This window comes from Giraffa tippelskirchi, chromosome 1, assembly GCF_054371585.1.
Source record: "Giraffa tippelskirchi isolate mGirTip1 chromosome 1, T2T-mGirTip1v1.2.pri, whole genome shotgun sequence".
NCBI classification, from domain to species: Eukaryota; Metazoa; Chordata; class Mammalia; order Artiodactyla; family Giraffidae; genus Giraffa; species Giraffa tippelskirchi.
The window spans coordinates 108,583,877-108,607,611 of NC_137275.1; the positions used below are offsets into that span (position 1 = coordinate 108,583,877).

The following is a 23,735-nucleotide window of genomic DNA, read 5'->3' on the forward strand; positions in this document are numbered from 1 at the left end:
CCTTGAACTGAGACAAGCCGGTCTCTTTCCAACACTTCAGTCTTCTGCTGCGACCCCCGAACTAAACGAAAAGCCCTGAGGCTACGGGAAGACAGGCCCGACTGACTCCCAGCCTGTTTAAAGGGGGCCCCGCCAGAGGCTCCCCATTGGAACGCGCGCGCTCCCCCGCCCTCCAGCCCGACGTCCCCGGGCATGAGGTCACCACTGTCCCTGCATCACTCGGGCTCCCAATTCCCGGCTCCTCGGGGAGCGGCCAGCGCCCGCGCGGCCCTGCTCCCCTCAGAGCAGAAGAGTGGGGGCTGGACGCGGCCTCGGCTCGGCCGAGTCCTGCTCATAACGCAACCCCGGTTCCTCCCCAAACTGGGCAGCCGGGAGGGCAGAGGGCCGGGGCCGCCTCCGTGCCTCCGCGGGAGGCTGGCGAAGGCCGGGGAGGGCTGGGGCCGAGCTGCGGCGGGTCAGTACTCACGGTCGGTGCAGCGGCTCCTCGGCCACGGCCGGGCATAGCGGCGGCGGCGGCGGCGGCTGAGGCGGCGGCGGCTGAGGCGGCGGCTGCGCCTGCGGCGGCGGCTGCGGGGGCTGAGGCGGCTGAAGCGGCGGCGGCGGCTGCTGCTGCTGCTGGAAGGACTTAAGGGACTCGAAGGCCTTCATCAGCTTTTCCAGGGTCGCCATGGCGGCCTGCGGCCCCGCGGGGACAGCGCCCGGAGCCCTCGAGCTGGCTTGCGGCTCTGCTCAGCAGCGCGGCAATGAATCAGGCTCGGGGCCGACGGCAGGAACGGAACACAGGCGCCCGGCCATCTTGGGTCCGTCCCGGCAGCCACCTCGGCCAAACGCCCCGCGACGCTCCGCCGTTGGGCGGGGCGGGGCCAGGCCGGCGGGATTGACAGCCGGAGGCGGTGGCCTCCGCAAAAGGCCAGAAGCGGCGCCCGCCCGGCTCTACGCGTCCGCCGTCTCGCCTCCTGGAGCCGCCGAGGCCACAGACATCAGCGCGCTCCTCCCAGGAAAAAACGAGGTGGGCCGTGCGGACGTGAGGGGTCGCGACGGCGAGGCGGGGCGGGGCGAGAAGGGGCGGGGCGGGGCGGGGCGGAGGGGCGGGGCGGGGCGGAGGGGCGGGGCGGGGCGGAGGTGCGGGGCGGGGCGGGGCGGGGCGGGGCGGGGCGGGGCGGGGCGCGGCGCGGCGCGGCGGGGCGCGGCGCGGCGCGGCGGGGCGGGGCGCGGCGCGGCGGCGCGCGGCGCGGCGGGGCGGGGCGCGGCGGGGCGCGGCGCGGCGGCGCGCGGCGCGGCGGGGCGGGGCGCGGCGGCGCGGGGCGCGGCGGCGCGCGGCGTGGCGGCAGTGAGCCTCCGGCTAGCTGGCGAACGATCCACTAGGAGAGGAGCCCCCGAGTGACGCCCGCGGGTGGAAGGGCGGGCCGGCCACGGGCTCGGAGCCTGAGACCCCGCGGGGGAGCCTGCCCACTCAGCGTCCCGGGCGGAGGGAGAGCTCACGGGACAGCCCTGCAGAGAAGGGAGCGGGGAGTGGTGCGCCTCAGGCGGAGCCAGGGCACTCTCAGGTGGAGCCCAGGTGGGGTCCCCGAGTCGAGCACATCCCTGGAGGGTCACTGCGCAGCCCGAGAAGAACCGAGGGGCTTGGGGCTGGCACGGCTGGTCAGAACCTGCCTGGTCTGCGCCTGCTGTCGCGAGAGGCCGTGGCTGGTATAGCGAGCAGCAGCTTTGGCCCCAGAGGTCCCTCACCCGCATGACCGCTTGACCCAAGGGTGTCCCCCCCCTTGACCGAGGCCGGCTGCGTGGGCGGGCCCGGGGCTCCAGAGCCTCAGCACCTGGAGGGGGGCCCTGAGCAAGCCGAGGGGCGGCACGTGGGTGGCCCCCAGGAGAAGTCCCCAGTTCTGGGCCACAAGCCACATCTCCACCTGATTCCAGAGCCTGTTTTCCCAAAGCAGCCAGGTGAGTGGAAACCCAGCACCGCCACAGGAAACCGTGTCCCCACGGGAACAGCAACGGCCCCCTTGCTATGGGGAGAGGGCCTATGGGGAGAGAAGATACTCCATAGATACCAACCCTTCCTAGAAGGCCTGAGTTAGACTCTTCAAAAGGATGTGTAATACTGGCAGAAAGTTTCTTACTCTGCTCTTAGAAATTTCTAGAATAAATAAGACATATTCTCACTCTTCTGTGATAAAACTCTCTCTAAATAGCCATACCCATTACCCCAAATCATCCCCTGGCAGAGCATGCAAATTAAACATTTTCTCTTCCTCCAACAGATATTTATAGGGACTTCATAAAAAGTTCTTTGCCGAGGATCTGAAGGAAAAATGTCCTCACCCTTCCCACCCAACCCTGAAGGATTTGCTAAATGAGCTATTTAGTTCAGTTAATCCAGAATCACAGCAAACCATGAGGCTAATTCATCCCAGACAAGATTGTCAAATGGAATATTCTGCCCACAGAGCCCTCTTCTCCTCCTACTCTGTCCTAATGGGACATCTAACATTTCAGTGACCAGGAGCTACACTCATGTACCCTACTCCAAGGAAAAATCACATGTTCAAAGTCACGTGGAGGTATAGACTATGAAAAGTTACCAAAGACTCTGTCCTTTAAGTCAAATCTTTCCTAATGACAGAAGAAGCTCTGAGTGTAGGTAAAGGTTCAAATAGATGTGATGTAATAGAATTCTAGCTTCATGACTTGTGTTTCTGTGGCTTTAAGCAAGTTTCTTGACTTCTCCTGGTTTCATGTTCTAGAAACTATTACTGTTAGATATATTAATTATTATATAAATCCTGATGATACTAGTGAAATATAATGACAATGAAAGCTAATAATTAAAATTTCTATAATTCCTATAGCATTTTGAAATTAGTCACTAGATAAAGGAAGGGAGAAGAGAAAAATGGAAAGAAAAATGTTTTTATATATTTTTGTATTTAAATGAACTTCTTACAGTATGATTTACATACAATAGACGGCACCATTTTAAACATACGGTAAATAACTTATGACAAATATACACACCCATGTAAATACCACCACGTGATAGGAGATTATTAATTTTGTTCTTCTAGTCAAAGGACCAGAGTATGGCTTTCTGTGTGTCTTCTCTTCATAATTATATTCTTTATTTTTCCTTCTGTTCTTTATTAGTTGGTATTATAATATGGTTCCTTATGAAGTAAGACAGACAATCCATTCCATGCCACTCTCTCTCTGGTGGTTTATATATGTTTATACAATTATTTATTTATTAGCTCAACAGGTACTTGACCATTTACACTATGCTAGGTGCTATTCTAGGCACTGGAGATGTAATGGTATTTTTAAGACACAAATTCCTACCATCATAAAAGTATATTGTAGTATATATACCAGAAAATAAAATGAATAAACTGTATGACAGGTTAGAGAATGATAAGTGCTAAGGAGGAAAATTAAGCAGAGATGGAGGATCAGGAGATACGGAAGGTTACTGGGTGGGTGTTGCAATTTTATGAAGCAGTCTGAAAAGTCATTATTGAGAAGATACATTTTAACAATAAATCAAAAGTATTGAGGGGATAAGCTATGAATATATCCAGATGAAGAATAATTGAGAGACAGAAAACAGGCAGGCTTGCAAAGATTCTTAGAAATGATCACAGCCATAAGATCAGTTCCCATCTTTAACCATAAAAAGGTGTTACAGAAGAGAATATAATCAAATCTTCCACACTTTGACTGTCAGAGACTGAAGGTCCATGAGTGCTGAGATTCCCAAAGAGACATGCTCATGCAAAACATCTCAAAGTGGCATCATATGAGTTCATCTGCCACAGTTTACAGTCCAGCTTTCAGATCTATAGGGAAATCAGTCAGTGCAGTCACTCAGTCCTGTCCGACTCTTTGTGACCCCATGGACTTCAGCACGCCAGGCTTCCCTGTCCATCAACCACTCCAAGAGCTTGCTCAAACTCGTGCCCATCGAGTCGGTGATGCCATCCAACCATCTCATCCTCTGTCATCCCCTTCTTCTCCTGCCTTCAATCTTTCCCAGCATCAGGGTCTTTTCCAATGAGTCAGTTCTTCAACTCAGGTGGCCAAAGGATTGGAGCCTCAGCTTCAGCATCAGTCCTTCCCAATGAATATTCAGGACTGATTTCCTTTAGGATGGACTGGTGGGATCTCCTTGCAGTCCAAGGGACTCTCAAGAGTCTTCGCCAACACCACAGTTCAAAAGCATCAATTCTTCCACTCTCAGCCTTCTTTATGGTCCAGCTCTCACATCCGTACAACTACTGGAAAAACCACAGCTTTGACTGGATGGACGTTTGTCAGCAAAGTAATGTCTCTGCTTTTTAATACACTGTCTAGGTTTTTCATAGCTTTTCTTCCAAGGAACAAACATCGTTTAACTTTGTGGCTGCAGTCACCATCTGCAGTGATTTTGGAGCCCAGGAAAATAAAGTCTGTCACTGTTTCCATTGTTTCCCCATCTATTTGCCAAAAAGTGACGGGACCAGATGCCATGATCTTAGTTTTCTGAATGTTGAGTTTTAAGCCAGCTTTGTCACTCTCCTCTTTCACTTTCATCAAGGGTCTTTAGTTCCTCTTCACTTTCTGCCATTAGGGTGGTGAGTGAAAGTCGCTCACTCGTGTCCGACTTTTTATGACCCCATGGACTATATAGTCCATGGAATTCTCCAGGCCAGAATACTGGAGTGGGTAGCCTTTCCCTTCTCCAGGGGATCTTCCCAACCCAGGGATGGAACCCAGGTCTCCCGCATTGCAGGCGGATTCTTAACCAGCTGAGACACCAGGGAAGCCCTTAGGGTGGTATCAATCTGCATATCTGAGGTTATTGTTATTTCTCCTGACAATCTTGATTCCAGTTTGTGATTCATCCAGCCCAGCATTTCGCATGATGTACTCTGCATATAGGTTAAATAAGCAGAGTGACAATATACAGCCTTGACGTACTCCCTTCCCAATTTTAAACCAGTCCGTTGTTACATGTCCAGTTCTAACTGTTGCTTCTTGACCTGCACACAGATTTCTCAGGAGGCAGGTAAGGTGGTCTGGTATTCCTATCTCTTCAAGGATTTTCCACAGTTTGTTGTGATCCACACAATCAAAGGCTTTAGTGTAGCCAACGAAGCAGATTTGTTTTTGGAATTCCCTTGCTTTTTCTATGATCCAATGAATGTTGACAATTTGATCTCTGCTTCCTCTGCCTTTTCTAAATCCATCTTGTACACCTGGAAGTTCTCAGTTATGTACTGCTGAAGCCCAGCTTGAAGGATTTTGAGCATTGCTTTGCTGTCATGTGAAATGAGCGCAATTGTACGGTAGGTTGAACATTCTCTGGCATTGCCTTTCTTTGGGATTGGAATGAAAACCGACCTTTTCCAATCCTGTGGCCACTGCTGAGTTTTCCAAATTTGCTGGCATACTGAGTGCAGCACTTTAACAGCATCATCATTTAGGATTTGAAATAGCTCAGCTGGAATTCCATCACCTCCACTAGCTTTGTTTGTAGTAATGCCTCCCAAGGCCCACTTGACTTCACACTCCAGGATGTCTAACTTTAGGTGAATGACCACACCATTGTGGTTGTCATCTGTAAGGAGGGACCTATGAAAATCAAGGTCTCTACATCGTAGTAAGTGACAATGTTAGTCACTCAGTCGTATCTAACTCTCTGCGACCCCATGGACTGTGGTCAGCCAGGCTCCTCCGTCCATGGGAATTCTCCAGGCAAGAATACTCGAGTGGGTTCCCATTCCCTTCTCCAGGGGATCTTCCCAACTCAGGGATCGAACCTGGGTCTCCCACATTACAGGCAGATTCTTTACCGCCTGAGCTACCAGGGAAGCCCTGGTATAGCACAGAACAATCAAACTGATCATTGAAGAAAGAATTCTGAAAACAGGAATTGAAGCCCTCTCATCTAAATTCACATTTTTAGAATTAGGTTATTTTAAGATGAAGCATGAAAAATTTGATTCCGGGTTGAGGGTGTGCAAGAGAAGACCTGGACCCCCTCAGGGACTGAAGACACCACTCACCCTGCACTTGTCTTGCTGTTCATGCTCACGGGTCCTTTCATACACACACCCCGAGTCAGGGCCTACACGCCCCACACAGGAGGCACAACTGAGGTCCAGAGGCGGCCCGGTGCAGGAGCACGGCAGTAAAGGGCCAGGCAGAGAGCCAGGTCTTCTGGTTCCTCATCAGTGGCTCTTTAACTTTAGCCAAGTACTAGACTAATGTGAGAGTGTTCCTAGAAGATTAGAACTCCTTTGGAAAGATCCTCTTTTTTCAAAGAAGGAATACAACACCTAAGTCACTTTGGAATTATGTTTCAGACATAATTTTAAAATAAAAGTACTGGTTGAGGGGATTCTCTGGTAGCCCAGTGGTTAGCATTCGGCGTTTTCACAAACGGCAAGGGCCCGGGTTCAGTCCCTAGTCGGGGAACTAAGATTCCTCAGGCTGTGCGGTGTGGCCAAAAAAAAAGTCGTTTGGCTAGGGAAAGCAAGACCTAATAGTTCCCCGCTACCAGTCTATAGCATAGAAAAAAGCTATTAATGCCTTTCTTACTGGTGATTTAACTGAATACTATAGAAGAAAGTGCAGTTCAAACTCCAATCTGTTACGCTAAGTGAATAAAATCTGACACAAAGGCCCCATGTGAATGATTCCGTTCATAAGAAACATCCAGAACTGCCAGCTCCACAGAGACAGAAACAGATCAGGGGTTGCCAGGGGCTGGGGGGAGGCAGAGGGGACGGGGACGGACTGCTGCAGAGAGGGGCTTTCTTTGTGAGTGATGCAATGTCCCAGAAATTAGATAGGAGTGATGGTTGCAGAACCTTATGATCGTACTAAAAACCACTAAATTGTACACTTTGAAACGGTGGATCTTATGATATGTAAATCATAACCTTAATGTCTCTTAAAAATCTGGCTGCAGTCCCAGCAGCCCTCCCTCCTGAGGGGACCACCCCGCGGGCACCAGCCACCCCAGCTCCAGCTTTGAGTCCCATAACAGCCCCTCAGCTGACCTGATTACTTCCAATCTGCTTCCATTACTTCAATAGCCTCTTTCACTCCTACTCCCTTGTCCACCAGGGTGGCCTCTATTGTTCAAGTTTCTAATGAGGCAATTGCAGATTCATGTGCTACCATAAGAAATATACAAAATTCAGGGTACAGTTTCCCCAGTTTTCCCCAAGGGGAACATTTTACAAAACAATCACACCAGAACAGTGCTACAGAATAGTGACACTGATCTTCAGATTTCCAGGCTTACTCGTCTGTGTGCCTCTATGTGGCTCCACACAATTTCTCAGATGTATATGCTTTGTGTATCTGCCACCAGTCACGAGAGGGGACACTCCCATCACCATGGGGATCCCTCAGCTGCCCTTCAGAACCACACCCACTCCCTCACCCTCCACCCTGCCCCTAACCCTGGCAACCACTCATTTATTCTCCGCTCCTACAACTGTGTCATTTCAAAGATGTTATATAAGTAGAATCAGACAGTATGTAGGGCTTCCCTGGTGGCTCAGCTGGTAAAGACTCCACCTGCAGTGGGGGAGACCTGCGTTCGATCCCTGGGTTGGGAAGATCCCCTGGAGAAGGGAAAGGCTACCCACTCCAGTATTCTGGTCTGGAGAATTCCAGGGACTGTCTAGTCCATGGGGTCGCAAAGAGTCAGACACGACTGAGTGCCTTTCACTTCACTTCTCAAACAGTGTGTCACCTTTGGGGATTGGCTGTTTTCACTAGCACAATCTCCTTAACATTTGCCTTAGCTGTTGCGTGTGTTATCAGGAGCCTGAGCCTGTTCCTTTTTCTACTGCTCAGTAGTCTAATCAATCCCCTGTTGAAAGACACCTAAGTGGATTCTAGTTTGGAGCTACTATGATAAAGCTGCCACAAACACTTGTGCACAGATTTATGTAAACATACGTTTTCACTTCTCTGGGATAAACCCCCAGGAGTGCTACAGCCAGATCATAGAGTAGTCAAAAGTTCAGTTCTGTAAGAAACTGCCGTGAGCTGTTTTCCAGAGTAGCTCTCCCCTTCCGAAGTCCCACCAGCGACGATGAAGTGACCCAGTTTCTTTCGCACCAGCATCTGGCGCTGGCTGAGCGGCATAAATTGCATCACTTGTTTGACGACACAAGTGTGCATCTGGGCAGGGGAATATCCGAAGTCCTCAGACTGGGGTACGAGGCCGTCCGGGGCTGCCCCTCACCTCCCTTCCCGGTCTCCTCACGGCCCCGCCTTCAGACACCCACGCGGCCCGCTCCCTCCCTCCGCTTCAGAGGCACCTTCTCAGTGCACTTCACACCCTCAACCACGCCCCACAGCACCGCTCCCCCGAATTCGGTTTCGTTTTTCTCCAGAGGATTGATCACCAGCCCTTGTTCACCTGTAACCCAAGGGCCCAGAACAGGCCCTGGCACGTGAGAGGCACCTGGCTGAAAGGAGTCCTTCCGGGTCATCTCGTCCAGTCCCCACTGAAGTCCCCGCTCCCAGTGGCCGGGGCTCTTAATGCCACCACAGCTCCTTTGGCAGTGTTACAACCTACTTTACAGCCACACAAACGCCCCACAGCCTAGGACAGGGAGACGATACCGCCTCAGCTACAGCTGCACCGTGAGCGCCTTAAGTCTTCCCTCCCAAATGCAGATGGCATTATTGGATTAATTATATTTCATATTATACTATAACATCAGAAAGATACGGCCTGATCATCTACAGCGGAGCTTCTCAAGATTTATGTGCACGCAAATTGCTCACAAACCTTGTTAAAATGCAGACTCTTGACTCCGTAGGTCTAAGGTCGGGCAGAGATTCTGTACTTCTTATACGCTCCCAAGTGATACCAAACTGCTGGCCCTGAAACCACACTGAGCAGCAAGGATCCGCGGCAAGTCTTGTCTGTGGTTTACTGAGTGGCGGGCTCACTTGCTGGGACCAGAGGTAATGGGGTGGGGCCTCTGAATGTGGACAGCACTGGAAAGACCTCTGCCTTTACACCTCTGTGAGTCCTCTTTTACAAAGAAATTCTACAGCATTACATAGCCAACCAGTAAGAATTACATGCACTGCTATGAAATAACATCTTTGAGATATAGTGCTAAGTGAAAAAATATAGTGTGAGCAAAAAAAAAAAAAAAAAGACTTGCACGTGCACTCAAACGTCAGAGAAAACAAAAGAAACTTAATTGTTATTTTTAGAGAATAAGGCTAGGACAGCCAGGGAGGAAGTCTTGCTTGTCATCTTCTGTGCTAGCTGAAGATGCTGTTACAATGTATGTGCGTAATTTTTATAATTTTTTAAGCTAGTTAAGAAAAACTGCTTCCCCAAAGTGGTCTCAGCATATCTAATCCGGGGTGGGAGGCAAACCAGAGCCTGCCTGTCCTAGACAGTCTAAGAAGTGTTCTTACATTTTTAAATGGTTAACCAAAACACAAAATAAAACATCAAAGAATAGTATTTTGTGACATGGGAAAGTTACACACAAAATTCAAAGTTTCACATCACTAACAAAATCTTATTGGAACAGAGGCACACTTGTTCATCTAGCTGGAGCTTCCGGCTGCTCTAATCCACATGGCAGAGCTGAACGGCAGCTAGAGATGTGCTCACAAAGCCTGGAACACTGTCTGACCATGCGCATAAAGAGTGGGTCAGTGTTCAAGAACCAGAAGACTTCATGTGGATGAGACGCCAATACTCTCCGAGTTGATCCACAGATTCAATGCAATCCCCATCAGAGAATCCCGGCTGGCTTCCTCACTGAAACAGACCATCTGTTCTTATAGTTTAAATGGAAACGCAAGGGGCCCAGAGTAGCCAAAACTATCTTGAAAAGGAATCAAGTTGGAGGACTCACATTTCACTTGAAATTGTGATACAAAATTAACAGAAATCCAGATTGTATGGGGCAGAGGGGGGCAGGCGGGGGGCCCTTCCCTGGAGGTCCAGTGGTTAAAAATTCGCCTTGTAACGCAAAGGACACCAGTTCAATCCCTGGTTTGGGAAGATCCCACGTGCCTCGGAGCAACTAAGCCCGTGGACCACAACGACTAAAGCCCACACACCGCAAGGAAGAGTCGTCCCCACTCACTGCAACTGGAGGAAAGCCTGGGTGCAGCAACAAAGACTCCCCACAGCCAAAAATAAATCCATCTTAAAAACATTTTTAAAAAAAGACTGTGTGGAGGGGACTCCCCTGGTGGTCCAGTGGTTGGACTCCACTCTTGCACCATCGAGGGCCTGGGTTCTGTCCCTGGTCAGGGAACTGAGACCCCACAGCCAGGCAGTGCACGGAAAAAAAAGTGAAGAGACAACCCAAGAGAGGGAGTATCATTTCACAAATCACCTATCTGATAAGGGTCTAGCATCAAGAATATTATGAAGAACTGTTACACTCCAACAAAAAGACAATAACTCAACTTAAAAAATGGGAAAGAAGGAGGACAGGGACTTACAAGTTAAGTACAAAAAACAAAGCTGGGCACCCCCAGTCATTGTGGAACTTCCTCACATTCTTATCTGTTTAACTTACTGCAGAAGAGTTTCTGCTATTTGCAGTTGAACGTAACCCTAAACGATAATACCCACTACGGCTAAATTATACTCAGCAGAGAAGAACAAGTCCTGTTGGGTTTACCTTCAAAATTCAGCCATTTCCCACCTTGCCACTGCCAACAGCCTGACAGAATTCACCATCATCTCGCACCTGATCACTTCACTAACTTCCTAACTGGCTTCCTGCTGCTGCCCAGGCTGTCCGTCAACTCAGTTCTCAGCCAGTATTCATTTTAAAACAGAACTCAAATCCTTCCACTCCTCTGAGCAAACCCTCCAATGACTTCCCACCTCACTTAGAGTAAGTGCCACTGTCTTTAATCCACCTGGAAGGGATTACTGATGCGGCGAGGCACTCCTCTACCTCTGGGACCTCCGCTCCCACTGAGAGTCTCCTCTCCGGAATTCAACAGGCCACACCTACCACCTCGCTAGTCCTCTCTGCAAAGTCCGGACCTGCTCCCTGGGCCTGGTCTTTACTCGTCCCTGTTTGCTGTTATTCCTCCTCCATTTATCGCTATCTAACATACTGTGTATTTTACCTATGTACCCTGTTTACAGTCTATGTCCCTCACTAAAACGTAAGCTTCACGAGGGCAGAGCTTTATCTGTTCAAGGCCATAGCGCTGCACCTATTTAGGATACTGGCTGGCACTCGTTCGATGTTCGTTCAGCAAATACTTAAAGTCAGGGAAAAACTAGGAGGGGATACGAAGGAAAGTGAGAAAGTGCCAAAGGCCAATGCCAACTGCCTCATAATTGCAGTGAGGACCCTGCCAAGCTCTGGTACTCCCCTGCACGCCAGCCTTCTAGAGACTGTAGCCAGCACCACGCGGAAGCCCTGCATACCATACACTGAGCCCATAGTAGGCACTCAGGTCCTTAATCAGAGTCCACGCTCAGCTGGTGCCACTATAGTTCCATAGACAGCAAGAACCATAACAACAGAACAGTTACTTTCTCATTGCTTTTGGCCAATCTTGTGGGGAAGGGCTTTTTCAGCTGAAGTGTATGAACAGAAATGCTAAGATCCAAATTTGTAGGCAGGGAGTTTGTTACTCAAAATCAATGAGTATCTGCTTTCTCAACAGCAAAGTACATAAAAATATATTTATGCATTTTATAACTATAATTAAGCCAAATGCAATTGAGTTCAGAGCATGCTAAAGAACCTTTCAAAGCTGCTATTCTGAAGTATTTTTGTTTTTAAAAAATTTAAAGTCTATCCATATATATACACAAGTTATACCAGGTAGGATACACAAGGAAGAAGTGTAACAGTGCCTGCCTCTGGGAACGGAGTTAGGTACTCAGGAGAAAGGAAGGGGAGAGAGACATTTTAATTACTTGTCTGCAATTTTGGCGTTTGTATCATGTTAATGTATTGTATTGGAGAAGGCAATGGCAACCCACTCCAGTCCTCATGCCTGGAAAATCCCATGGACGGAGGAGCCTGGTGGGCTGCAGTCCATGGGGTCGCTAGGAGTCGGACACGACTGAGCGACTTCCCTTTCACTTTTCACTTTCATGCCTTGGAGAGGGAAATGGCAACCCACTCCAGTACTCTTGCCTGGAGAGTCCCAGGGACGGGGGAGCCTGGTGGGCGGCCGTCTCTGGGGTCGCACAGAGTCGGACACGACTGAAGCGACTTAGCAGTAGCAGCAGCAATGTATTGTTTATGCAAAGATGACAGACCAAGTGCTGGACAACAGACAGGGACGGCAGTAAGACGTTCCTTCCCACCCAGAGCCTGCCTGGTGCTTCCTGTTTGTACACAAGATCCAAGAGACGCTGAGATGCGTGAACTTCTCTGACTTCTACCTCCACGGAGAAGCACTATGCTAAGTCTGGAATGGGTCATGGTTACAAGTTATTTGCCGCGGAGAAATGTCAAGTTGTTAAAAAAAGATTCTTTTTTTCTCAAAGTATCCAAACAAGTTTTTCACCTTTTAGCAGAAAAAGCAATTTCCTGCTACATTTTAACAGATAAGCCAAAATGACTCCCCAAATACTCATTTCCTGATGAAACCTCAGGACACAGCAAGGAATCGTATCAGAAACAAAGATGAAAACATTCCTGAAAATGAATCCATCTTAACATTAAGGTGAACTTCTTAAAGGGGCTGCTTCCCAAAAACTGTCCTCATTAAATGCCGTCTTGTACAAATCCAGATGAGAAACAGAACGCCCGCACATGAAAGAAAGGCCTGAACTGTAGCAGAGCACGCCCTGACCTCTGCGGAACACCCAAGACTTCAAGGAAAAGTACTTGGGCTCTGTAAGAAGGTGACATCAAATGGTCTCTCTTCTTCTGTTTCGAAAAGTTCCCTAGCACAAGCAACCGAGACCCCCTACTTCCGAACAGTACCAGGATGTCTGCCACAGGAGACTGTCCGCAGACACCCATCCAGGTTCTGGCCAGCGTGACTGCGATGCCCGTGAAATGGACATCACTCGCCCCGACGATTAACCTCTCCCTCAGCAAGATGTGATTTATTTCCAACTGCAGACAAGTAATAAACTTCAGTCCACTCGTCCCACTATGGAAGGCCGTTTTATTGTTTCTTGTGTGTTAATAACAACCATCTAGGCTAAGTTCACACTTACGGGGCGACCACCGCTCATTTAAGGGGCCTGCAGACCGCCTTGAACTGAGACAAGCCGGTCTCTTTCCAACACTTCAGTCTTCTGCTGCGACCCCCGAACTAAACGAAAAGCCCTGAGGCTACGGGAAGACAGGCCCGACTGACTCCCAGCCTGTTTAAAGGGGGCCCCGCCAGAGGCTCCCCATTGGAACGCGCGCGCTCCCCCGCCCTCCAGCCCGACGTCCCCGGGCATGAGGTCACCACTGTCCCTGCATCACTCGGGCTCCCAATTCCCGGCTCCTCGGGGAGCGGCCAGCGCCCGCGCGGCCCTGCTCCCCTCAGAGCAGAAGAGTGGGGGCTGGACGCGGCCTCGGCTCGGCCGAGTCCTGCTCACAACGCAACCCCGGTTCCTCCCCAAACTGGGCAGCCGGGAGGGCAGAGGGCCGGGGCCGCCTCCGTGCCTCCGCGGGAAGCTGGCGAAGGCCGGGGAGGGCTGGGGCCGAGCTGCGGCGGGTCAGTACTCACGGTCGGTGCAGCGGCTCCTCGGCCACGGCCGGGCATAGCGGCGGCGGCGGCGGCGGCTGAGGCGGCGGCGGCTGAGGCGGCGGCTGCGCCTGCGGCGGCGGCTGCGGGGGCTGAGGCGGCTGAAGCGGCGGCGGCGGCGGCGGCTGCTGCTGGAAGGACTTAAGGGACTCGAAGGCCTTCATCAGCTTTTCCAGGGTCGCCATGGCGGCCTGCGGCCCCGCGGGGACAGCGCCCGGAGCCCTCGAGCTGGCTTGCGGCTCCGCTCAGCAGCGCGGCAATGAATCAGGCTCGGGGCCGACGGCAGGAACGGAACACAGGCGCGCGGCCATCTTGGGTCCGTCCCGGCAGCCACCTCGGCCATACGCCCCGCGACGCTCCGCCGTTGGGCGGGGCGGGGCCAGGCCGGCGGGATTGACAGCCGGAGGCGGCGGCCTCAGCAAAAGGCCAGACGCGGCGCCCGCCCGGCTCTACGCGTCCGCCGTCTCGCCTCCTGGAGCCGCCGAGGCCACAGACATCAGCGCGCTCCTCCCAGGAAAAAACGAGGTGGGCCGTGCGGACGTGGGGGGTCGAGACGGCGGGGCGGGGCGGGGCGGGGCCGGGCGGGGCGGGGCGGGGCCGGGCGGGGCGGGGCGGGGCGGGGCGCGTCGCAGAGGGGCGGGGCGCGTCGCGGCGGGGCGGCGGGGGCGGCGGGGCCGGCGGGGGCGGAGGGTCGTAGGGGCGGGGGCGGAGGGTCGTAGGGGCGGGGGGCCGGGGGGGCGGGGGGGCGCGGAGGGGCGGGGGCGCGCGGAGGGGCGCGGAGGGGCGGAGGGGCGCGGAGGGGCGCGGAGGGGGGCGGAGGGGGGCGGAGGGGGGCGGAGGGGCGCGGAGGGGGGCGGAGGGGGGCGGAGGGGCGCGGGGGCGGAGGGGCGCGGGGGCGGAGGGGCGGGGGCGCGGGGGCCGAGGGGCGGAGGGGCGCGGGGGCGGGGGCGCGGGGGCGGACTCAAACTCGTGCCCATCGAGTCGGTGATGCCATCCAACCATCTCATCCTCTGTCATCCCCTTCTTCTCCTGCCTTCAATCTTTCCCAGCATCAGGGTCTTTTCCAATGAGTCAGTTCTTCACATCAGGTGGCCAAAGTATTGGCGTTTCAACAGTAGCAAAATAGTCTTAATTATATTTATTCTCAGAGGTAGACTCAATGTCTGTTCCCTTGTGGACTGGCTCCTACTGTTGATACTCATTAGTTAACAGTACTCAAATAAAATGCAAATTTAGTGAGATGCATGAAAAATATGAGCTTCCCAGGTGACACAGAATCTACCTGCCATTACAGGAGATGCAAGAAATGCAAGTTTCATCACTGGGTCAGGAACACCTCCTGGATAAGGAAATGGCAACTCACTCCAGTATTCTTCCCTGGAGAATCACATGGACAGAAGAGCCTGGCAGGGTGCAGTCCACGGGGTCTCAAAACAGTCCGACAGGACTGAGCGACTGAGCGCACACACCCACATCATGGCATTAGTTCTATTTTATTTGTCAATTATTGCCTTTTTCATATGTATGACCTCATCCTTGAGATGTTAATTTTTATAATTTAACTAACAGCTTTATAAAATGGTCATCCATTCAGAAGTAACCAAAGATTAGGGAAGTGTCCATGAACTTAAAATAAAAAAAAAAAAGATATGTATAAAAAAACTAAGAAATATGAAAATAATAATCAACATGATGAACAAAACATATTAATGTATATAGAGAGAAATTATCTATCAATGCAGTGAATATCTTTGTTATAACTAGAATTATCTGATTTGAATAGGAAGTAAGGCATTATTTCCCTGTACATAGGCAAAGGAAAAGCTAATTTTTAAGAGTATTATAGAGGGGAAACAAGCACCAAATAGAGGCTTAACTAGTTGATATTTATGCTCCTTGGGGATCATAGGTTTCTGGGTGTGATATTATGCTATTGACTCTTGAGCCAGAAAGTATATGATACAGATCCAGTAGTTCCAGAGCTGGTTTACCAACAAAATGGATGATAGAAATCAGGGACAAACTATTAAACATGGGTAAGAAAAAAAAACAAAAACAATAATGTACAAAACCAGAAGATAAACCTATAGAAAGAACAGGATGTGGCTCACAACCAGAAACATCAAAGCAGACAGCAGACACGAGGAATGGGCTTGTGTCCCCACAAAGATGATGGAACTTCAGGTTCTCTTTCTGAGGCGTTGGTTAAAACAATACAGATTTTGCTGGGTGCTCATTCTGCCTGTTCCCCTAAATGCCCCACTGGAACACATCTATACTGTCCATAATAGAATGAGAACATTTTCTCTTTTCCATCAATCCAATTATACTTAAACTCGGGCAGAATTAGCATTTGGCATCTTCCACTCTTTGCCGTCTCAAGTTAGACTTTGTTGCACCATAAATTTCTCATGGCCTGTTTGGCTTCTGCATTCCTCAGAGTGTAAATCAGAGGGTTGAGCAAGGTTGTTACAATACTGTAAAACAGAGCCACCGTCTTGTCCACTGGAAATACAGTTAGAGGGCGAGCATATATGTATATACACGGTACAAAGAATAAGCCAATAACGATAATGTGGGAGGTGCATGTGGAAAGGGCCTTCCTTCTTCCTTCTGTGCTACAGTTACTCAGACAACCTAAGATGAAAACATATGAGATCAGCAGCAACAGGAAACTCACCATGCATATGGTCCCACTGTTAAACACTGTGAGTAGGTTGATGACATAAGTATCCACACAGGCAAGTTTCAACAACGGTTACATATCACAGAAATAGTGATCAATAACATTGGGGCCACGGAAGGGTAATTCCAAAGTCAAGAGAATCTGTGCTGAAGAATGGATACAGGCCCCTAACCAGGCCAGTTTTACCAGTGTGCCACAGACACATTGGCTCGTGATGGATGTGTACCGCAGGGGCTTGCAAATGGCCACATAGCAATCGAAAGACATGAGGACAAGTACCAAGATCTCCATGCACCCAAAGAAGTGAAATGCAAAGATCTGGGTCATGCACTAGTTGAAGGAGATGGCTTTCTTCTCAGATACAGAATCTATAATCAACCTAGGGGCAATGGTTGTTGAAAAACAGGCATCAGCAAAGGATAAGTAGAAAAGGAAGAAGTACATGGGGCTCTGAAGTGTCTGGCTATATCGTATGGTCATCACAATTAGGAAGTTTGCCAACAGAGTTCCAAAGTATAGAAATAGGAAGATAACAGATACTACTTTCTCCTTTAGTAGATTCTGTGTTGAATGAACACATTCATTCTGAGTAGAATGAATTCGTTCACACTGCTGTTCACCTCTATGGTTATGATAAATATAGAACAGACACAGCTGAAAAGTGGTTCATCTTCTAAAGAAAAGTTGGAGAAATGGTGGCTTGGCAATTGTGGTGCATTTGGATGCAGAATTGCAAGTTTTAGAGTTCTAATTTCGTCAAACATATAACTTAGTGTTTCTCAAAGTTTTCATACACTATACTCACTCAGGAATTTTTTTTTTTTAATGTTGGCATGCTTTAAACATTGGCATTGATTCAAGGTCTTCTTGTTGCTGCTGCTGCTGCCAAGTCGCTTCAGTTGTGTCCGCTTCTGTGCGACCCCATAGACAGCAGCTGGGTTGCCAAATTTTATGTGTGTGTGTGTGGGGGGAAAGCGCTCAAGTGATTGTGCACTCTGCCATGGTCTGAAAACTAGTGAATTTGCTTTATGATCTTGGTCAGATCATTTTAATGCCTTGACACTCTTTCTTTATATGACAGAGAATCTGACAGATACATTATTAAGGATATGCATATGCATATGATACATATATGTTCATATGATGTGTATGCACATCAATTACTGACAATAATATCCTTATATAATTTAAAAATAATATATTTGGAGATTATCTCCTGAGTGAATACATTTCTTGATTTGAACAACAGTTTGTAGCCATTATTCCTGGTCTCTTCAGTATCTTTGTTGGGTTATACTTAAGAAAAAAGCTTATTTTTCCGTCTTTAGATTCATTGCAGCTATAACTTTACCTTCATTGCCAGTTAGGGCACATGAGATATTTGAGCCAATCAATGAGGCTAGCAGTATTTTGGAAAATTGCTATATATTTGATATAAACCATTACATATGTCAGATGCATGCTAGTAAATTTCACATTCTGTGGACTCAGCCTATTATTTCACTTTCTATGTTTCTGTAACCTGTGTACTATCTTCCTTCATATCTGATTCTCCTACCACTATCATCTAGAAGATTGCATTCTTTCAATTTGTATCTCTTTAAAATGTAAGTTTAAAAATGTATTTCAGAAACTCAACATAAAATGCATCTCCTTGCTCTCCTTTACTTTTTCCTTATATACTATACCTATATAATTTCAATCATCGTATTATATTTTCTGAATTTCCTTTTTTAATTTAAAAGCCTTTTCTATGTTAGCTACACTGTATTTGTAGTGTAATTATCTACTTAGCAATTAAAAATAAACATGATGTTAGTCACTCAGTCATGTTTGACTCTTTGTGACACCATGGACTCCACCAGGCTCCTCTGTCCATAGTATTCTCCAGGCAAGAATACTGGAGTGTGTTGCCATTCCTTCCTCCAGGGGATCTTCCCAACCCAGGGATCAAATCCAGGTCTACTTCATTGCAGACAGACTCTACCAACTGAGCCACCAGGGGAGCCCAAAATTAACCTATCAAAATCTGAAAATACAAATTCCACCATTTATTTTTTGTTTTTCCAAATTTTCATCTTAATTAAAATATTTTTAATAAACGCTTCTCATATAGCTTGTGCTTATTTTAATAGTTTAATCAAATATATGCCCAGGGAATTGTTAATATAAATATCACTATTTTAAGTCACATGGACTGTAGCCCACCAGGCACCTCTGTCCATGGGATTTTCTAGGCAAGAATACTGGAATGATTGGCCATTTCCTTCTCCGGGGGATCTTTCTGACCCAGGAATCGAGCCCACATCTCCTGCATTACAAGCATGTTCTACCACTGAGCCACCAGGGAAGCCCATAATTATTGACATTATTCTCAAATAATCTTTCAGTTTGGTTGCTTCAATATTTATTAGAAAATTAATTATGGTATGGGTGTATCTGCATAATAAAATTTCCAAAGCTTGCAATGTATTACAGGGTAAGAAAAGCGCCCTTCAGAAATTCATACTTAACCAGTCCAAGGGTGGTGTTAGTCACTCAGTCCTGCCAGACTCTTTGTGACCCCATGAACCCAACCGGGCTCCTCTGTCCATGGGATTCTCCAGGCAAATGGGCTGTCATTCCCTTTGCCAGGGTATCTTTAAGACCCAGGGATCAAACCCATGTCTCCTGCACTGCAGGCAGATTCTTTACAATCTTAGACACCAGGGGAGCCCATAAACCAGAAGTAAAAGTTAGTTCCTTACACATTCTGCTGGGTTTTCAGATATATATCTATATACCTACATCTACCTATATATAGATATATATGTATGTATATACTCACACATATATGTGAAATATTTTTATGCACAAATTAGGTCATTTCCCATTGTTTCTAAAACTATAACAATATGGCACAAATTGCAAATAAAAAATTAACTTCAGGCATTATTATACTTGTTTAGTTAACAGAATTAAAATTATGAATATATATTTTGATTAGTAATAGAGTATAACATTTTTGTATATTTTAATTTATTATATTTCATTTGTTTTGAATTTTGTATGTTATATTTGTTTAATTTTTGATATCTTTAAATTTTGAGCTCTTTTTTTTTCAACATTATACAATAAACTCTATCAATTTTACACTCCTGTTTCCGTTTTAGTCAATCATGTTTTTAAAATTTAATGTCAAATGAAACACATTTTAACATGAATTTTGACGTACACTTCCTCTTTCTGATTAATCATCAATTCTTTAGTGATTCAATAACACCATCAACTCAGTCATCAAATGTGTACTGAGAACCTACTCATATCTGGAGTCAACTTATAGAGCATGAAAAGATGTCCTCAACCTCCTCACAACCACGTTGGAGGGATAACATTTCTCTATGTAAGATTCTTAATCATTGAAAAACTACACACAACTCTGTGATAATGCTAAGTAAATTTTAACTCCATATCAGAAAGATCCTAGAAAATAAGCTGATTGGTCGTTAAAGGTTTAAACATGGGAAATAAGTGAAATTATGGCTTTAATTGAGTTAAACTGCAATTTCCAACAAAGTTCTCTGAAAATTAAATATTCAAAAAGTTTGTAAAGGGTTTCCCTAAGTAAGATAAATATATCAATATCAGTAAATCAAGCTATTTAACTCTAGTAAAGTTACGCATCTAAATACAATTAGATTTTCCTTGCAGTTGAGCTAAAATAATATTAGTTCACTCTGAGAAATTAGAAATATCACAATAATTACAAACTCTGATTGGAAGTTGCAATTTTCTCTGCTGATTATTAAAAAAAAAGGAAATCAATTATTATTTAATTTTAATACATTAGGTTTCCAGTAGGGGATAAAAACAAAAGAAGGGGAGCCCTTTGCTGTGAGAAGAGGAGGAGTTAAGATTGAAGAGTGATTAAATATTTTTAAAAAGGGAACATGCATTGCTTCAGGAAAAAAATAAATGCTCCCATCATTAAAAACTACACTCTCATTAAATTTCAAACATTTTAAGAGACAAATTTTGGGTAGGTAACAGACAACCATGACATCCAGTTCAACTAATTCTATTTTATTTTAAGTAAGCAAAGAGAAGGTTTAGGGACATAAAAACAGGAAAGCATCATTGACAGGATGTATGCATTAGTTTAAATCAATACTACCTAAGAATTTTATTATTGAATTCAGCCATTATCTCCAAACTTTTCTGGACCACCCTGCCTCTTTGATTTGGGAGGGCATCATGGTGGTAGAAGGTCTTTTTCCTTCCTTGAGCCTTACATTTTACTTTTACCTACTGAATTGTTAACTGATTCAAATATATTTGGTGCCAAAATTTTTCCATTCTTCCTAAGTTAAATAATCACCTGCCTCTATCTCCTATGTTCCATATATATAACGTATGTATGTATGTATGATTGAATAAGGCAATTCAATATTAAATATTATTATTTTTCCATAATCTTATCATTCAAACAATTTTTGCTTGTGCAATTTCATGTGACATACACATTTTTTTGCAAGGTAACTGGACTGACCATGTGATTCATCCATTTCTAGTTACAAAGCATGACCTGTGATACAGAGTGTTTTAATTAAGACACTGAGGCTAGAACTAGAAAGGGATGTTACTATGTAGCCTCTCTCTCAGCATTCACCCTACATCTCATATAAAATACCAAATTCTAATCATCACATGGATTGCATCTTAGAAAAGAGAAATCATGAGTCATGAGAGAAGGATAGCAATTGATCTCTTAAATTTCTGTCCTGACTCCAAAATCAAGTGCATTAAACTGCATGCTGAGGCTAATATTAAAGTAAAAAATAAATAAATAAAGATCTAACTGGATAATAGTGAAGAGGAGGAAAGAAGCAGACTAGTGTAGTCAGAACAGGAGAGAGGAGTGATCAGGTACCAGGGGAAGAATAGTCGGAGATGGGATATAGAAAGAGATAGAGTGGGAAGGAGAGCAAACATCTTAGAGAAAGTAGTTTTATCTAAGATTTCATCCCACAGTTCAGCTTCTTTCTTCCTGAACAACCACGCCATCACTTACCCCCATTAAAGAGAGATTGTTGTTGTGTGTTAAAACAAGGATTGTCAAGGATCTTGAAAACCCAGGTGTGTAGAAAGTGGAGCCCGATTTAATACTCTGTCCCAGAAGCATCAGCACTGACCATAGACTTTGGACCAGGAGCTCCCCAAGACAGAAACTTAGATCAGTGTTTAGGGCTCAGATGGTAAAGAATCCGCCTGCAATACAGGAGACCTGGGTGCAATCCCTGGATTGGGAAGATATCTTGGAAGAGTGCAACCCTCTCCAGTATTGTTGCCTGGAGAATCTCATGGACAGAGGAGCCTGGCAGGCTACAGTCCATGGGGTCACAAAGAGTCAGACATGACTGAGAGACTAAGCACAGCACAGAAGAAAATATTTCAGACAGATTGAGAAAATTGCCTCTTTTCTTACAACCAAACAGATGACTTCCAACAGAGTGTATTTTTCATATCTTCAACTTTCATTTACTTAGAAGGTGAATTGTGTGAAGCTTGAATAAAACACACAAATGATACTTCAATGAGATTTATCATTGCCTTCTATCACAAGTGATGATGGGATATAAAGAGTTTATGGAGAAGGGAACTCTTCATGTAGCTATAATTCAGACAGCTCCTTCCTGGAAACACTGGGTCAGACAGAACAGCAACGTCTGTATTGGAGCAGAGAGAATGCTCTGAAAATGGAGTGAATTTCTTAATTCGGCTCTTGGAAACTTAATTGGAGTAAATTTTCTTACAGTCTGAGAAATAAATGCCTCTGCAGCCAGCTTCCTTCCCACTGTATCTCTCTCTTTTTTTTTTTTTTTGAAAAATCATGAGGCTAACTGTTTTATTTTTACTGTACTTGATATTTATAGAAATTCACACAAAAGTTTGCAAATGCTTAAGGTAGGCTTTAAGCCTCAGGAGCTCCAAGGAAACTATTTCTTCGAAACCAGTCCCAAGTGATATGCAACAAGCTACCTAGCTCAAACAGTCCAAGGGCAAAATCAAGCCTTGGGGACAATTGGTTAAACTTCAACTCATATGACTTGATATGAGGCAATTCTATTCTCTTCCCCATAAACTTTCCTTAAGTCCATCTCTTCTAGAGGCCTGGAAGTCTTTGAAGGCAGTTGAAAGCCCATAGATGAAATATGTGTGGTTAGCTACTCTTATTTGTGTTATATCAAAGTGTGAACTGGTTTCCCTGGTGGCTCAGATGGTAAAGCACCTGCCTGAAATGTGGGAGAGCAGGGTTCGATCCCTGGGTCTGGAAGATCCTCTGGAGAAGGAAATGGCAAGCCACTGCAGTACCCTTGCCTGGAAAATCCCATGGACAGAGGAGCCAGGTAGGCTACAGTCCATGAGGTCACAAAAGAGTGGACATGACCGAGAGACATCACTTTCACTTTCAAACTGTGAATTATATTTATCATCACTATCAAAGAGCTAAAGTCAGCAATAATTACAGTTCTTTGACAAATCTGAAATATTAATATGTGAATGTTTTTCTTTCTATTGTTTATTTATTTATGTTTTAAATAGAGTTGATTTACAATGTTTTGTAATTTTCAGTTGTACAGCAGATACATTCAATTCAGTTCAGATGATCAGTCGTGTCTGACTCTTTGCGGCCCCACGAACCACAGCACGCCAGGCCTCCCTGTCCACCACCAACTTATGAGTTCCCCCAAACACATGTCCATTGAGTCGGTGATGCCATCCAACCATCTCATCCTCTATCGTCCCATTCTTCTCTTGCCCTCAATCCTTCCCAACATCAAGGTCTTTTCAAATGAGTCAGCTCTTCACATCAGGTGACCAAAGTATTGGAGTTTCAGCTTCAACATCGGCCTACCAGTGAACACCCAGGACCGATCTCCTTTAGGATGGACTGGTTAGATCTCCTTGCAGTCCAAGGGACTCTCGAAAGTCTTCTCCAACATCACACTTCAAAAGCATCATCTATCTCTTTGGCGCTCAGCTTTCTTTAGAGTCCAACTCTCACATCCATACATGACTACTGGAAAAACCATAGCCTTGACTAGACAGACCTTTGCAGACAAAGTAATGTCTCTGCTTTTTGATATGCTGTCTGGTTTGGTCATATTCTGGTTTGGTCATATTGGTCATTGGTGATATTCGTTTGGTCATAACTTTCCTTCCAGAGAGTAAGCGTCTTTTAATTTCATGGCTGCAATCACCTTCTGCAGTGATTTTGGAGCCCAGAAAAATAAGTCTGACACTGTTTCCACTGTTTCCCCATCTATTTCCCATGAAGTGATGGGATCGGATGCCA

General features: G+C 46.7%; 3 protein-coding genes and 1 pseudogene across 12 annotated transcripts in view; 2 read left to right on the plus strand and 2 right to left on the minus strand.

Moving 5' to 3' along the window:
• LOC145506068 (kazrin-A-like) overlaps window positions 1–14,045 on the minus strand; it is a 38,847-nt gene extending 24,802 nt beyond the window's left edge. For 2 of the 3 annotated variants that reach the window (XM_081489732.1, XM_081489723.1), the window contains exon 1: window positions 467–812. In XM_081489732.1, coding sequence (XP_081345858.1) covers window positions 467–502 — 36 coding nt within the window. In that variant the 5' untranslated portion in view covers window positions 503–812. Of the gene's footprint in view, window positions 1–466; window positions 813–13,695 lie in introns of those variants that run through there. The other variant, XM_081489742.1, reaches the window with a different exon arrangement.
• On the plus strand, window positions 213–13,128 carry LOC145506551 (uncharacterized). Of its 4 annotated transcripts, XM_081491477.1 has the most exons (3): window positions 668–1,009; window positions 1,366–1,558; window positions 1,935–1,957. In XM_081491477.1, the coding sequence occupies exons 1-3, from the start codon at window positions 668–670 to the stop codon at window positions 1,940–1,942; spliced, it is 543 nt and encodes a 180-aa protein (XP_081347603.1). In that variant the 3' UTR covers window positions 1,943–1,957. The 4 variants fall into 4 exon arrangements, 2 of the variants coding, with proteins under 2 accessions (XP_081347610.1, XP_081347603.1); XM_081491484.1 differs by lacking the exon at window positions 1,366–1,558 and having other exon boundaries at window positions 213–1,009; window positions 1,915–2,159; XR_014054037.1 differs by lacking the exons at window positions 1,366–1,558; window positions 1,935–1,957 and adding an exon at window positions 12,333–13,128 and having other exon boundaries at window positions 845–1,009.
• Window positions 13,511–23,735, plus strand: part of LOC145506740 (uncharacterized) — an 82,368-nt gene continuing 72,143 nt past the window's right edge. For 3 of the 5 annotated variants that reach the window (XM_081492072.1, XM_081492063.1, XM_081492080.1), the window contains exon 1: window positions 13,511–14,238. In XM_081492072.1, the coding sequence (XP_081348198.1) occupies window positions 13,897–14,238 (342 nt within the window). In that variant the 5' untranslated portion in view covers window positions 13,511–13,896. The remainder of the gene's footprint in view (window positions 14,239–23,735) is intronic. The other 2 variants (XR_014054274.1, XR_014054275.1) reach the window with 1 other exon arrangement.
• LOC145538922 (olfactory receptor 4C11-like) lies at window positions 16,048–20,943 on the minus strand (annotated as a pseudogene).

What these genes read in the sequence shown, in the direction of transcription:
- LOC145506551 (XM_081491477.1), top strand. Translation starts at nt 668, where the DNA reads ATGGCGGCCTGCGGCCCCGCGGGGACAGCGCCCGGAGCCCTCGAGCTG. An exon ending in TCCTCCCAGGAAAAAACGAG is followed by an intron (nt 1,010 to 1,365) that starts GTGGGCCGTGCG and finishes ACGATCCACTAG; the next exon opens with GAGAGGAGCCCCCGAGTGAC.